The sequence below is a fragment of the Plasmodium relictum genome (assembly GCF_900005765.1).
Source record: "Plasmodium relictum strain SGS1 genome assembly, chromosome: 10".
Taxonomy (NCBI): Eukaryota; Apicomplexa; class Aconoidasida; order Haemosporida; family Plasmodiidae; genus Plasmodium; species Plasmodium relictum.
In genome coordinates, this window is record NC_041688.1 from 937191 (window position 1) to 950215 (window position 13025).

A 13025-nucleotide genomic window follows, 5' to 3' on the forward strand; every position below is an offset into this window, starting at 1 on the left:
AAAACATGGTAAAAAAAGTGTACTATCGTCAAGATGAAACCTTTATCTAAATTATTTTGAAAATTTCCGAAATTTTGTGTGTAAAATAAAGAGTTAAACTATTTTATTATCCAATAAAGATTATCTACATTTATTAATTCATTAAAAAAAGTGTACTTTTAAATAAAGAGGATATTTTTTTTATTGATAAACTATTTTTTCAATATAAAAATTTACATTTTGAATAATATTCCATGTTTTGATAATAAAATTTTATATACATAAAAAAAAAAAAAAAAAAGCCTTTTATATGAAGTACATGTCATTTTTTAGAAAAAATTATTGATACACATTAAAATAATGATTTAAAATAATTTTATAGAAAAAATTAATATATAAAATAAAATTTTTAATTTTTATTTATTAGTATGAACTTCATTTTACGTAACTTACCTATCTTTACTGTATATTTCTTTTTTTTTATAAACAATTTTTCTGGAACAAATCTGACTTCAATAAAATATGCACTCAATAAAATTATGATTGAAGAAAATAAATGGAAAAATAAAAGAGATAATAAAACATGTATCAATCAATTGATATTAAAGATAGTTAAAAATGAAATAGGATATAAAGAGTTGCCTTCAAAAAGTTTATTGATGACTTCAAAATTATATAATATAAAAAAACTTTTTGATGATTTATCTGAAGATGAAAAATTATCAAAAATTATAGGGGCATGCGGGAATTATGTTTACTTAAAGTATATCGAAACAATTATATTTACTCTTCATGAAAATGTTCAAACAGTAAATTTAAAAAATTTTTTACAGTTGCTTATAAGTAAAGATGTGTGCATTGAATTTAATCAGGATTCTGTAGAGTTTGTAGATTAATAATTTTAAAGAGTAAAAGAAAAAATATTATATATATAAGATAAGAGATAAATTACATTTAAATAAATTTTATCAGAAAAAAAAAAATAAATAAATAAGCAAATAAAAAGAAAACAGGAAGATATAAGGTAATTTTATATGAAAAATAATCTATATTTCATACTGAAAATTTTTTTTAGGGAATACTACATATTACTCACAATAAAAATATTTTATATAGAAATTAAAAATACTTTAAGTTTTTATTTATTACTGCATTTTTTAGAATGAAAATATCTTATATTAAATATAGCATAAATCCATTAATAAAATAATATTTATGACTAAAGATTTCACGTGGACTAATCTATAAATTTTATCATATAATTTTTTTTTTTAATTACATTTCTCAAGTTCTTGAAGTTCTTTTTTATTTTTTTTTATTTTTAATAATATGCAATTGGTATTTGTTTTACTTTAAAATGGAAGATACGTCTATATAAAGAGATAGTCTTAAAAACTTTTTAAAAAGAAAACAAAAATTATAAGTATTTATATATAGAATTTTTAAAAGATATATATATATATATATATTACTTAATAGCTGTCTCTTAATATAAATTCATAAAATATTACATATTTAAAATTTTACACAAATTAAAATAATATTGAAAACTTTTACATAATGAAATATTTTTTATTTAAAGTTTTTCTTTTTTTTCATATTAATATGCTTTTTGAAAATATAATATTGATATAAAAATAAAAAAAAATTTAGAAGAAATAATGATAATTATATAATGTGAACTTTAATATTTATTTTTTATCTAAGACACCGTTCACAAGCATTCTGAATATAAATATATATAATTTTTGGTATTTCAAAAAAAAAAAAAATATATATATATATAAGTTAATGAGTAATATAAGCAAAAATTATTAAAAAAATATGGCAAAATTAAAGAATGCTTATATGGAATAATTAATTGCATAATTTGTTATTTTAGATACTTTATTTTTTTTATTTTATATTAAGAGAAAAAAAATCCGAAACATATATTATAGAGTGAGCCTAAAAATTTAGTTGTATTCAGTCCTTTTAGTGAATATCGAAAAAAAAAAAAAATAAAATAAAATAAATAAAAATTCACATTTAATTAAAAATAAAATTAGTTATTTTTTAAAATATATTCCCCATTTTAAAAAGTGTAAATTATTTTCCCAATTGATAATTAAGAAAGTATATATTAATCAAAGGAAATTATTATCTCTAATTCTTATTTCTTCTTTCATTAATGCTATTTTTATTAAATATATATATATAATATATACTTAATGAAATATAATTTAAAATTTTTTAATAATAAACTTTATTATATTTAGTTTTTTTTTTAACTGTTTTTTTTTTTTTTTGATCTATATTATACTGTTGTATAAAACTGAAAAAACTAAATTCTAGAGAAAAAAATATATATATATATATAATTGTACAATATTTAAAATACCGAATATTTTACGATAATTTTGCATTAGCTTACTCTTATTTTTTAGCTATTTATATATAAAAACATGTTACAAAAAAGAAAAAAAAAAAAAAAATCTAGCTAAAACTTCATTGGGTTAATATTGTAATAAAAAACTTACTTTATATCTCTTTTATTTTTTATATATCATGCCACCAAATATTAAGAATATCAAAATTTTATTTAACTTTTTTTCAATTTTTTTTTATTATTAAAAATATTCATAAAAAAAATTCTAAATTTTAACCGTTTTCTTCCTTGTCTTTTAAAAATAAATACATCTTTTATTCTTTTGTCTACATTTACTAGAGAATTTTTTTTTATTATATATCAATATTTTAAAATAAAATATAAAATATATTATTTTTAAAAATGTTTTTTTTTAATAAAAATTTTAGTTCTTTGGTTGTAATAACAATTCTTTTTCTTGTTTTATTTACATTCAAAGATTTTCACTTTTCAGACAAATTTCCTCAAAAAAATGAAAAGCAAAGACTTTTGTTTGAGAATTTAAGAAGAATTTTTTCAGAAAAGTTAGATATTTATGATAGTAGAAATGTTAATATCCCGACATTCGTTGAACTTAAGTTGAAAAATAATAATGATAAAGAAATAAAGAAAATAAATAACCAAAATAGAAAAAATGAGGACTATATAAAAAAATGCGAAGATGAAAGTAGAAATTTTTTAAAAAATATTTATATAAAGATAAAAAAAATTTTTGGGGGAGAATCATTTGATAAATATGATTGTATAAATTCTGTAAAATATAAGAAATTCAATGAAAATTTGAAGTATATTATGGAAAACAATGCAGCAATTGAAAGAACACCAATCTGCTTAATTGACACAGGTATTGATACTAAAGACAATTTAATCAAACATTTTTTAAATTCTGAAAACGAAAATAAAAATTATGAGTATTATTCATCTAATTTTAAAACTCAGAAAGATGATCAATATGGTATTAATACGGAAAATTGTAATGAACATAATTATTCATATTGTGAATCTTCAAATTTAGAAGATATCAATAACCATGGAACGTTTGTCGCTAATACAATAATTCAAAGTGATTTATTAAAAGAAAAAAAGGTATTTAAGAAAAGTACCAGGTTAGTAATATGTAAAGCATTTGGAAATAAGGCAAGTTCCCATTTAACCCCATTAATTAAATGTTTAGAATACTGTAAAATGAAAAATGTAAAAATAATTCATGTAAGTTATAATATTTATGAAAAGAATGAAAAATTAATTAGGGTTATGGATGACTTAAAGAAATCTCAAATAATAATAGTATCCCCTTCACAACATATATATAATGCAAACAAAGAAAGGAAAAACGATGATGATGAATATAGAAAAGCGAAATTTTATCCATCATCTTTTTCTGAAAATTATGAAAATGTTTTTTCTATTGGAGCTTTAGAATATTCGCATCTATCTCATAGTGATAAAATAAATATAAAATTATTAAATAAAGACGATAAAGAAATATTAAATAGGGATAATACGACTCTATTTAATTTTACATATAGAACTTATTTATCTGAAAAAAAAGATTCTGATATAGAATATTCTCCTAATTACGCTTCTGCATCTTTTGTAAATACATTAATAGTTATTCTAAATATAAATCCCAAATTATCTTTAAGTAAAATAAGAAAAATTTTAAAAAAATCAGTAGTCGTTGAAAAAGAGCTAAAAAAGTTATCAGAATGGGGAGGTTATATTGACGTATTCAGAGTAATTGATAGATCATTAAAAGATAGAAAAAAGTTTTATAAATTACTTTATATGGAATTAAATAATGAAGAACAACAAAAGTTAAGTAATATAGACTCAAAAAATGCTTCCGTCACTGGACTACACTCAAATACACTCCACAACCAAGCTAATAACCAAAGGGGTTTAGATAAAATTGGAAAAAATACTAATAATGATTTTATAGAATTTAAAAGAAATCAATATATGAAAAAAGAAAAAGAGAAACAATATTATAATAATCATCATGATAATTCACTATTACTATCGAATAATAGGGATAATGATGTTCAGAGCTTATTAGGCAACATAAACAGAGACATTCCACGAAAAAGAGAAAATACAAACTCTCTAGATATTGAAAAGACAATGATGGACCATGAAGTGAATATCCTTTCAAAAGATTTAAAAGACTCACAAGAGGGAATAACTTTTGATAATAACGAAATATTTAATGGCAATAAAAATTTTTACAACTCTGAAGAAGATAAATATAACTTAAACAAAACATATCCTTATGATGAAAATGTTGCCAATTCTGATAATCTATATGGTTCCCCTTCTTATGTTAGTTTTTTGCAGAGACCATTAAGTGATGAAATGCTACCAAGACATGAAGAACATAGTAAGTATCAAACTTATGGAGATGACTATTATAATTTTGGCAATAGTAGTAATTATGAAAATGAATATAAGAATTCTAATTATGGCATAAATAGATTGGATGAAGATTACAGTTATGAAAATGAGAAAAGATTCAATAGAAGCGCTCCATATGATTTCAATAAAGATATTGACTATATAAATAATACAAATAATTATAATTATAGGGATGACAAATTATCCTTATTAAATCAAAATCATAATTCATCAGAAGAATTATATACATTGAAAAATAGTCATTCACCATATTTAGAAGAATCAAGAAATTATACAATGCCACAACCCTATGAAATGCAAATTGATGAACCCAGTAACATACATATAAAGAGAGACAAACTAATAAATAAAGAACGTAAAAGTAATTCAAGGTATTCAAAAAATTCAAAGAAATTAAAAAAGAGAAAACAAAGAGGAAAAAAACCACTATCAAAAAGAAATAAATCAGGGGTAAGAAATTTATCAAAAAAAACTCAACGAAATAGAAAAAGATCCAAAATAATGAAAAAAAGAGGAAAAAAAATAGACAAAAATCAACGAAATAAAGAAAGATCCAAAATAATGAAAAAAAGAGGAAAACAGATAAAAAAAAATCAAAGGAAATTTATATCAAAAAAAAGTAAACCAAAACAAAAAAGATTATTAAAAAATTTGAAAAGAAAAAGAAAATTATCCAGAAGAATACCACTAAAGAAAAGAAGTTCATTAAAAACTCAAAGAAAAAGACAACCTAAAGCAGCATCAAAGATAATAAAAAACACAAGAGGATTACCAAAAAAGAAAGTACTCATAAAAAAAAAAGCATTTGTAAAAAAACAAAGAAAAATTTACAATAAAAGATAAAAAAACTTTTAGATGAAAAATAAAAAATTCTTTGAAAAAGCTATCTATTATTTTATTTTTAATAAAAAAAAAAATGAAAGTAAATAATTTAAGAAGAAATACTTATGGTAGGAAAATAAGAAAAATTCTATGAAATAGAAGAAATTTACAAATTCTTAGCAAGGCATTATTTATACAAAGAAATAATTGTGAAAGGACAAATTCAGGAGAATAATACAATTAGAGAAAAAAAAAAAACTAAAAAAAAAGAGCAATTAATATTCGTATAATACTTTATAAAAAGTAATTTTTAATTGAATGAAAAATGTTCATTCAAATTGGTTATTTTTTTTTTTTCCTCAAATTCATGCATAAAAAAGTTTTTTGTTAAATTAGTTGTGTGTGTATATACATATATATATACACATATGTTTCTATTTTATTAGATGAATTATATATACATATTTATCTCTATTTATTTATAATGTTTACTAATTTTCATTTAGGTATTTAAAAAAATGCATATTATTCTTTTTATAAATATCTTTTTAAATTACAAATTTTTTTTAATTCTTTAAAAATTGTTATATAAAACAATATTTTGTCATAATAATTGAAACGAAATCCTAAAAAAAGTGTATTTAAAAATACATTTTTACATTTTAAATATAATTTGAAAAATATAAATATTTTAATTTAAAAAGTGGAATACAAATATATATATGTAAACTATTTATTTTATAATTTTTTAGGTTAATTTTTTTTTTAATTATTCATACTCTATACTAATAAAGTGTGCCAAAGTATTATATTGCTTAATACATAAATTATAAAAATTTATAATAAAAAAATTATTTTGTTAACATTATATAAAAAAATTATATATAGATACATAATGAACCAATAAATGAGAATTAAGATAAAATTAAAAATACATATAATATTTAAAGATTTCATATGCTGAAAACAACATTCTTCTATTATATAAAAATAGAACTATGTAAATAATAAAAAAAGTTTATTTCTTCATTTAAAAATATATTATTTTTGCTTATCTAACAATGTCTTTTATAAAACAGAATTCAAAAAAAAAAAAAAAATAAAATAATAAAATAACAAGAAAATAAAAAATAGATTAATTCAAAAAATATTTTTTCTGTTGTATGGAACATGATTTTTTAGATTTTTTTTTTTTATTGAACCCTATAAATTATATTACATTGTATTTCCTGTAAAACAATTCAAGAAATAGTTGAATTTTTCTAAACATATTTAAAATTTTAAAATATTTTAGATAAATGCATATATACTTTTGTAATTTAAAAAGAACAAAATAAAACGCCCCATTTTTTAATAAAATAATGGTTATTTCAAATTTTGTGGCAATTATTTTTGATTAATAATTCATACACACTATTTAATTATGATGCATAGGAGTTATTAATATTTTTTTATTATATAAAAAGGAAATTTTTTAGATTATAAATGGTATAAGTGTAAAAATTAAGTATTTTATTTCTATAATATTAATTTTTTTTTTATTTCAATATAAAATGTTTATATGGAAAATGAAACATATTTAACATTGTGCACATCATTTTTGAAATTATATAATTATATAGTAAATTGTTTATAACAATTAAAATGATATAAAAAATTTTATGAGTTTCAGAAAATAGTTGCAGCATAAATCTAAATTAACTCTCCTTTTCAAATGGAGAAAGTATTCGTGCATTTTAAAATATAATAAATTTTTTGATTTCCTTATTTTTCTTTTGAATTGTAAAATTGAAGATTTTTATATAATTTTTTTTTATTTTATTTTTATGTATTGTATTGTTTACATGCATAAAAAAAAATATATATATATTTATGTATACATAGTTTTATATTTTGCAATAGGATGATAAATAGACATTATTTATTTTTCTATTTTGTTAATTATATTGTTTTTTGTAAAATAAGTTTTACAAATATAGAATATTTTAAAAATATCAAAGTATCAAAGAATAAAATAAATCTGGAAAAATGTATGTGGAATAGCTTAAATATTAATAAAACTAATTGTAAAGGAAGGTTTCTACATGAAATTAAAAATAACATGTTACATATAAAAAAAAAATTTAAAAATCCTCAATCACAAATCAATATTTCATATGAGGAGAATAAGTCTAATAAGGAAAATAGATATAAAAAAAATGATATAGATGATATAATAATAAAGAAATTAATTATAAGATTTAAAGAACATAATAATTTTTTAAGATTGAGAATTTTTAAAAAAAGATTTATGAATATTCTATCACACTGTGGAAGAGTTAAAAGATTAGATGATATAAATTTTTATTTGTATGATTTTTTTAAAGGATTAAGTGAAACATACTTAAAAATGTGCTTACAATTATTAAAGAGCAAAAGAATTAGTGTTGAATTGGATTATAAAATTAAGAATAATGAAGAAAAAAGCATGAATACATCAGAAAAAATTATTGATGTATCACATGACAGCCGTTTGGATAGTATATGCAATATGTTTAAATTAAATAATAATTCAAATTTTAAATTTCTTTTAAATAAAATGTATAAAAAATGCAATATGACTAATATACTAGAAGGCTATGATATAATTCAATTAAAAGAAGCAATGGAATTAGCAGGGCCATATGAAATAAATGATGTAAATGTGTGTATTGTTGATACAGGAATTGATCATAACCATGATGATTTAAAAGATAATATTATAGAAATAAAAAAAAGTAAAAGAAATAAGATAAAAGGTGATACTTTATACAATAATGGAGAAAATTCAATGGATAGACATGGTCATGGGACTTTTATAGCTGGGATTATTGCCGGTAATTCTCAAAAAGATAAAGGTATAAAAGGAATTAGCAAAAAAGCTAAATTAATAATTTGCAAAGCATTAAATGACAATAATACTGGTTATATAAGTGATGTCTTAGAATGTTTTAATTTCTGTGCTAAAAAAAAAGCTAGAATTATTAATGCTAGTTTTGCTAGTACAGCTGATCATTCATCTTTATTTAATGCTTTAATGAAATTACAAGAAAAAAACATTTTAGTTATAACATCATCTGGAAATTGTTCAGGAAATAATAAAAAAAATACCTTTCAGCATTGCAATTTAGATGTTAAGAAATTATATCCATCTGCTTATACTGTAAAATTAAATAATATAATTAGTGTATCTAATATGCTTCAGCAGCCAAATGGGAACTTAATTATATCACCCGATTCTTGTTATAGTAAAAGTTATGTTCATTTAGCTGCACCTGGAAAAAATATAAGATCAACATTGCCTCATAATAAATATGCAATAAGTAGCGGTTCTTCTTTTTCTGCTGCTATTATTACAGGTTTTGCTTCTTTAATGCTGTCAATAAATTCAGAATTAACATGCTTCCAAATTATTGAAAAATTTAAAAATTCGATAACTCATGAGAAATCACTTAAAAATAAAGTTAAATGGGGAGGCTTCATAAATGCATATAACTTAATTAAGTCTACTGCAGAATCTTTACAATATAATTAATGATATTATGTAATTTTTTAATCTTTAAACATTAATTATTATAAATTTTTGTTGGGTTTTTTAAATTACTTTGAAGATATTATTATTATATATTAAGATTTAAATAGAACTATATTATGTGTATATAATTAAAATTAAAGATTACATATATTTTTTTTTAAATATTAATGAACACAAAAATTTTCTTTTTTTTTTAGTATTTTTTAATTAAAAGAAAAACTTATTTTTTTTTTTTTTTTTTGGGCTTATTAAAAATGTAAAATTATATTTATTAAACTGTTACATTTACAAATTAATTATACATATGACAATTTCTTTTTATATTGTTTAGAAAAGAGTTTTAATTTTCTTAAAATAGTTCTATTAACAATATTACAAATAGAAAAATTTATATTTTTAATTAAAATAATAATACGACACAATATATATATTTATTATAAAAAAAAATTATATATATTCCCTTTTTTTTTTCTTTATAATTATTATTTTAAGGAATACTGTTTACAACTGAATATTGTTAGCATTCCTAACTCTACAACTTAAAATTGATAATTTAATTATCATTTTTATAATTGCCACTATTATAATTTTTATTCCTTTAGTTTTTTTTTTTTAGAAATTGATATTTTTTTTCTTTTTAAAATATTTTTCTTTTATTTTATTTCACTTATTTTTATTACTTTTTATATGGTAGACATTTCTATTTGAATTTAAAGGAATTTTTTATATTTAATGAATTTTAATTATTTGTATTTTTAATTGAAGTATAATGTACGTTTTACAACAGTTTGTCTTTTTCATTAAATTTTTAGTTTTATTCATAAGTATAAGTAAAAAAAATTAAAATAACATACAAAAATAAAAGGATACTTTTATTTATTAATTTATCATATATATATATATATACATGTACTGATTTTTTTTTTTTCCCTATAAATGAAGCACATAATAAGAATATTATTAAAAAAAAATTTTTAAAAGCTTTATTTTTATTATTCTAGTATTTTTTATATATTTAAGTGCACTTCATTCTCCTATTTATATTCAAAATATTTCATTAGAAGAAAATAAAAAGCTAGTATAAATACATTGCTGTTATATGCTATATAAGTTACATGTGTATTATATTATATTTTTTTTTTTTAAACAGAAAAATTGCATTATTATCTTACATATATTAAGAAAAATTTCTATTTATAAATATATATATATATATATATATATATATTACATAAAAAATATATGTCGTTATTTATAATTATATATATATATATATATATGTATACTTAAATATCATAAAAAGTATAATATATATTTTCAAATATAATAGAAATTTTAAATAATTTTTTTTTTTTTTTATATATTTATAATAAATTGTAAAAATGAACAAGAATGAAAAAAAAAGTTATAAATGAATAAAAAAAAAAAAAATGCAACATTTATATATAAAAAAAAAATTTTCATGGTACATTAATTTTTGCATATAGAAAAAACCCTTTTAATCACCCTTTTTGAACAAAAAAAAAAAAAAAAATAATTATAAAAAAAAAAAATTAATAGTTTAGGTGTTAAAATATTTCCTTAAAAAAAAAAAAATTATTATAATTTTTTAACTATTTGTAAATGTTGAATGATGATAAATAAAAATAACGATAAAAAAAGAGAATTTTTTTAATTCAAAGATTATATCCATAGAATATTTATAAAATAATAAAAAAAATTGGCTTAGGGAGGAATGATTTTTTTTTATAAAAGAGAAGAAAAAAAGAATATATCATTATAATACATATTTATAATTACCTTTATAAAGTAATAATTTAATTTCAATAATTTTACGTAGAATAAAAAAATAAATTGAATATATAAATATATGTATATAAATTTTAATATATTTATTTTATTTTATTATATACACAAATTTATTATGTAATTTCATATATGAATAAAAAATAACATTGCAAATATTAGCTTGTAAGCATTTCATTTAAGATAATTATTTATTTACATATATACATTTTTTTAAAGGGAGAAAAAAAAAATATAGATAAATAAAAGTTGTTAACTCTAGTTATTTATTTATTCTTTTATTTATTATTATTTATAAAAAAAAAAAAAAAGAGTAAAAAAGGCTTCTTTTTTATTTTTCATGAAATACTAATTTTAACATAAATAATTATATATTTATTATATATGAAATATTTTTTTTTTTTTTTTTTTTTTGTAGTTTTCTAAATTTTCTTTTTTCATATATATAATCATACAAACAGTTAAAAATGTCAACGATAAGACCAGTTGCAAATGTTTACAGTACGAATGGTAAGAAGGTGGTTGGAGAAGTAGAAATACCTGTAGTTTTTCAAACACCAATAAGAAACGATTTAATACAAGGAGTATACACAAATATGTCAAAAAATAGAAGACATCCATATGCTGTTAAATTAGAAGCAGGATATGAAACATCAGCTGAATCATGGGGTACAGGTAGAGCAGTTGCAAGAATTCCAAGGGTCCCTGGAGGAGGTACCCATAGAGCTGGACAAGCTGCTTTTGGAAATATGTGTAGAGGTGGTGGTATGTTTAATCCTACAAAAATATGGAGAAGATGGGGAAGAAAAATTAATTTAAAAGAAAAAAGATATGCTGTTTGTTCTTCTATTGCTGCTAGTGGTGTTACTTCTTTAGTTTTAGCAAGAGGTCATCGTATATCACACATCAAAGAAGTTCCATTGGTAATTGAAAACGAAATAGAACGTATATCAAAAACAAAAGACGCTGTGAAATTTTTAATAAGCCTTGGATTTAAAGATGAAATTAATAGATTAATTAAATCAAAAAAAATAAGAGCAGGAAAAGGAAAAATGAGAAATAGAAAATATAAAATTAGAAATGGTCCTCTCGTTATTTATGATAAAGATGAAGGTATTAAAAAAGCTTTTAGAAACATTCCAGGTGTTGATTTATGCAAAGTTACTAAATTAAATTTATTAAAATTAGCTCCAGGAGGATCAATAGGTAGATTGTGCATATGGAGTGAAAGTGCCTTTAAAAAATTAGATGTTATATATGGAAAAACAAATGTTAAAGGTATTACTAAAAAAAATTATATTTTACCTAAGTCAATTGTGCATAATCCTGATATATATAGAATAATTCATAGTGATCAAGTTCAATCAAGTTTATTGGCTAAAAAAAGACCATGCAAAAAAAGATTACAGTATAAGAATTCATTAACTAATTTTGCTGTAAGATGTAGACTTAACCCAGCTTATAAATTACTAAGATCACTTGCCATTCAAAGAATGAGAAAGAGTATTAATGAAAAATCAAAAAATAAAAAAGAAAAAAGAGTCAAGAAAAAAATAGAAAAGAAAGAGCTAACAAAAATTAATCATGATTACTATAAAGGTATATCAAAATCAGTTAAGAGAAAGAAAAAGAATGAAGAAAAAAAAGCAAAAACTAAAAAGAATGAAAATAAAACCATATTAACCAATGCAGCAGATGAATAAATAAAAAAAAAAAATTTGAGCTTTTTATGCTTATTTTTTAATTTTTTTTCATTTTTTATTATATAATTTATATTATTTTATGAAAATAATTTTTTTTTTGCTAGTATTACAATTATTATTTTTTTTATCTATGTTATTTTTATTTTTCATTTTAAAATTATTTTAAATATCTTAATAACAAAAATAAAAAAAGAAAAGGTAAATAGAAATAATAATTATTGTAATGTATATATATATATACTTATAAAATTTATAACTTTTAATATATATTTTACAATTTTAATATATTTGGTTTTATTTTATTCAATATAAATATATTATTTTGATAATAATATATATA

At 19.0% G+C, this 13025-nt stretch overlaps 4 protein-coding genes across 4 annotated transcripts; all 4 read left to right on the top strand.

Moving 5' to 3' along the window:
• Positions 1–407: 407 nt before the first annotated feature.
• On the top strand, positions 408–875 carry PRELSG_1025100 (conserved Plasmodium protein, unknown function; the record flags this gene model as incomplete). Its single annotated transcript, XM_028677183.1, has 1 exon — positions 408–875. The coding sequence occupies one exon, from the start codon at positions 408–410 to the stop codon at positions 873–875; it is 468 nt and encodes a 155-aa protein (XP_028533598.1).
• A 1874-nt stretch (positions 876–2749) lies between these two features.
• PRELSG_1025200 (conserved Plasmodium protein, unknown function) lies at positions 2750–5644 on the top strand (the record flags this gene model as incomplete). Its single annotated transcript, XM_028677184.1, has 1 exon — positions 2750–5644. The coding sequence occupies one exon, from the start codon at positions 2750–2752 to the stop codon at positions 5642–5644; it is 2895 nt and encodes a 964-aa protein (XP_028533599.1).
• A 1882-nt stretch (positions 5645–7526) lies between these two features.
• On the top strand, positions 7527–9176 carry SUB3 (subtilisin-like protease 3, putative; the record flags this gene model as incomplete). The annotated part of the gene is made up of 1 exon (XM_028677185.1): positions 7527–9176. One exon carries the CDS (start codon positions 7527–7529, stop codon positions 9174–9176), a length of 1650 nt encoding a protein of 549 aa, XP_028533600.1.
• Positions 9177–11449: 2273 nt separating this feature from the next.
• Positions 11450–12685, top strand: RPL4 (60S ribosomal protein L4, putative; the record flags this gene model as incomplete). The annotated part of the gene is made up of 1 exon (XM_028677186.1): positions 11450–12685. The coding sequence occupies one exon, from the start codon at positions 11450–11452 to the stop codon at positions 12683–12685; it is 1236 nt and encodes a 411-aa protein (XP_028533601.1).
• Between the last annotated feature and the right edge of the window lie 340 nt (positions 12686–13025).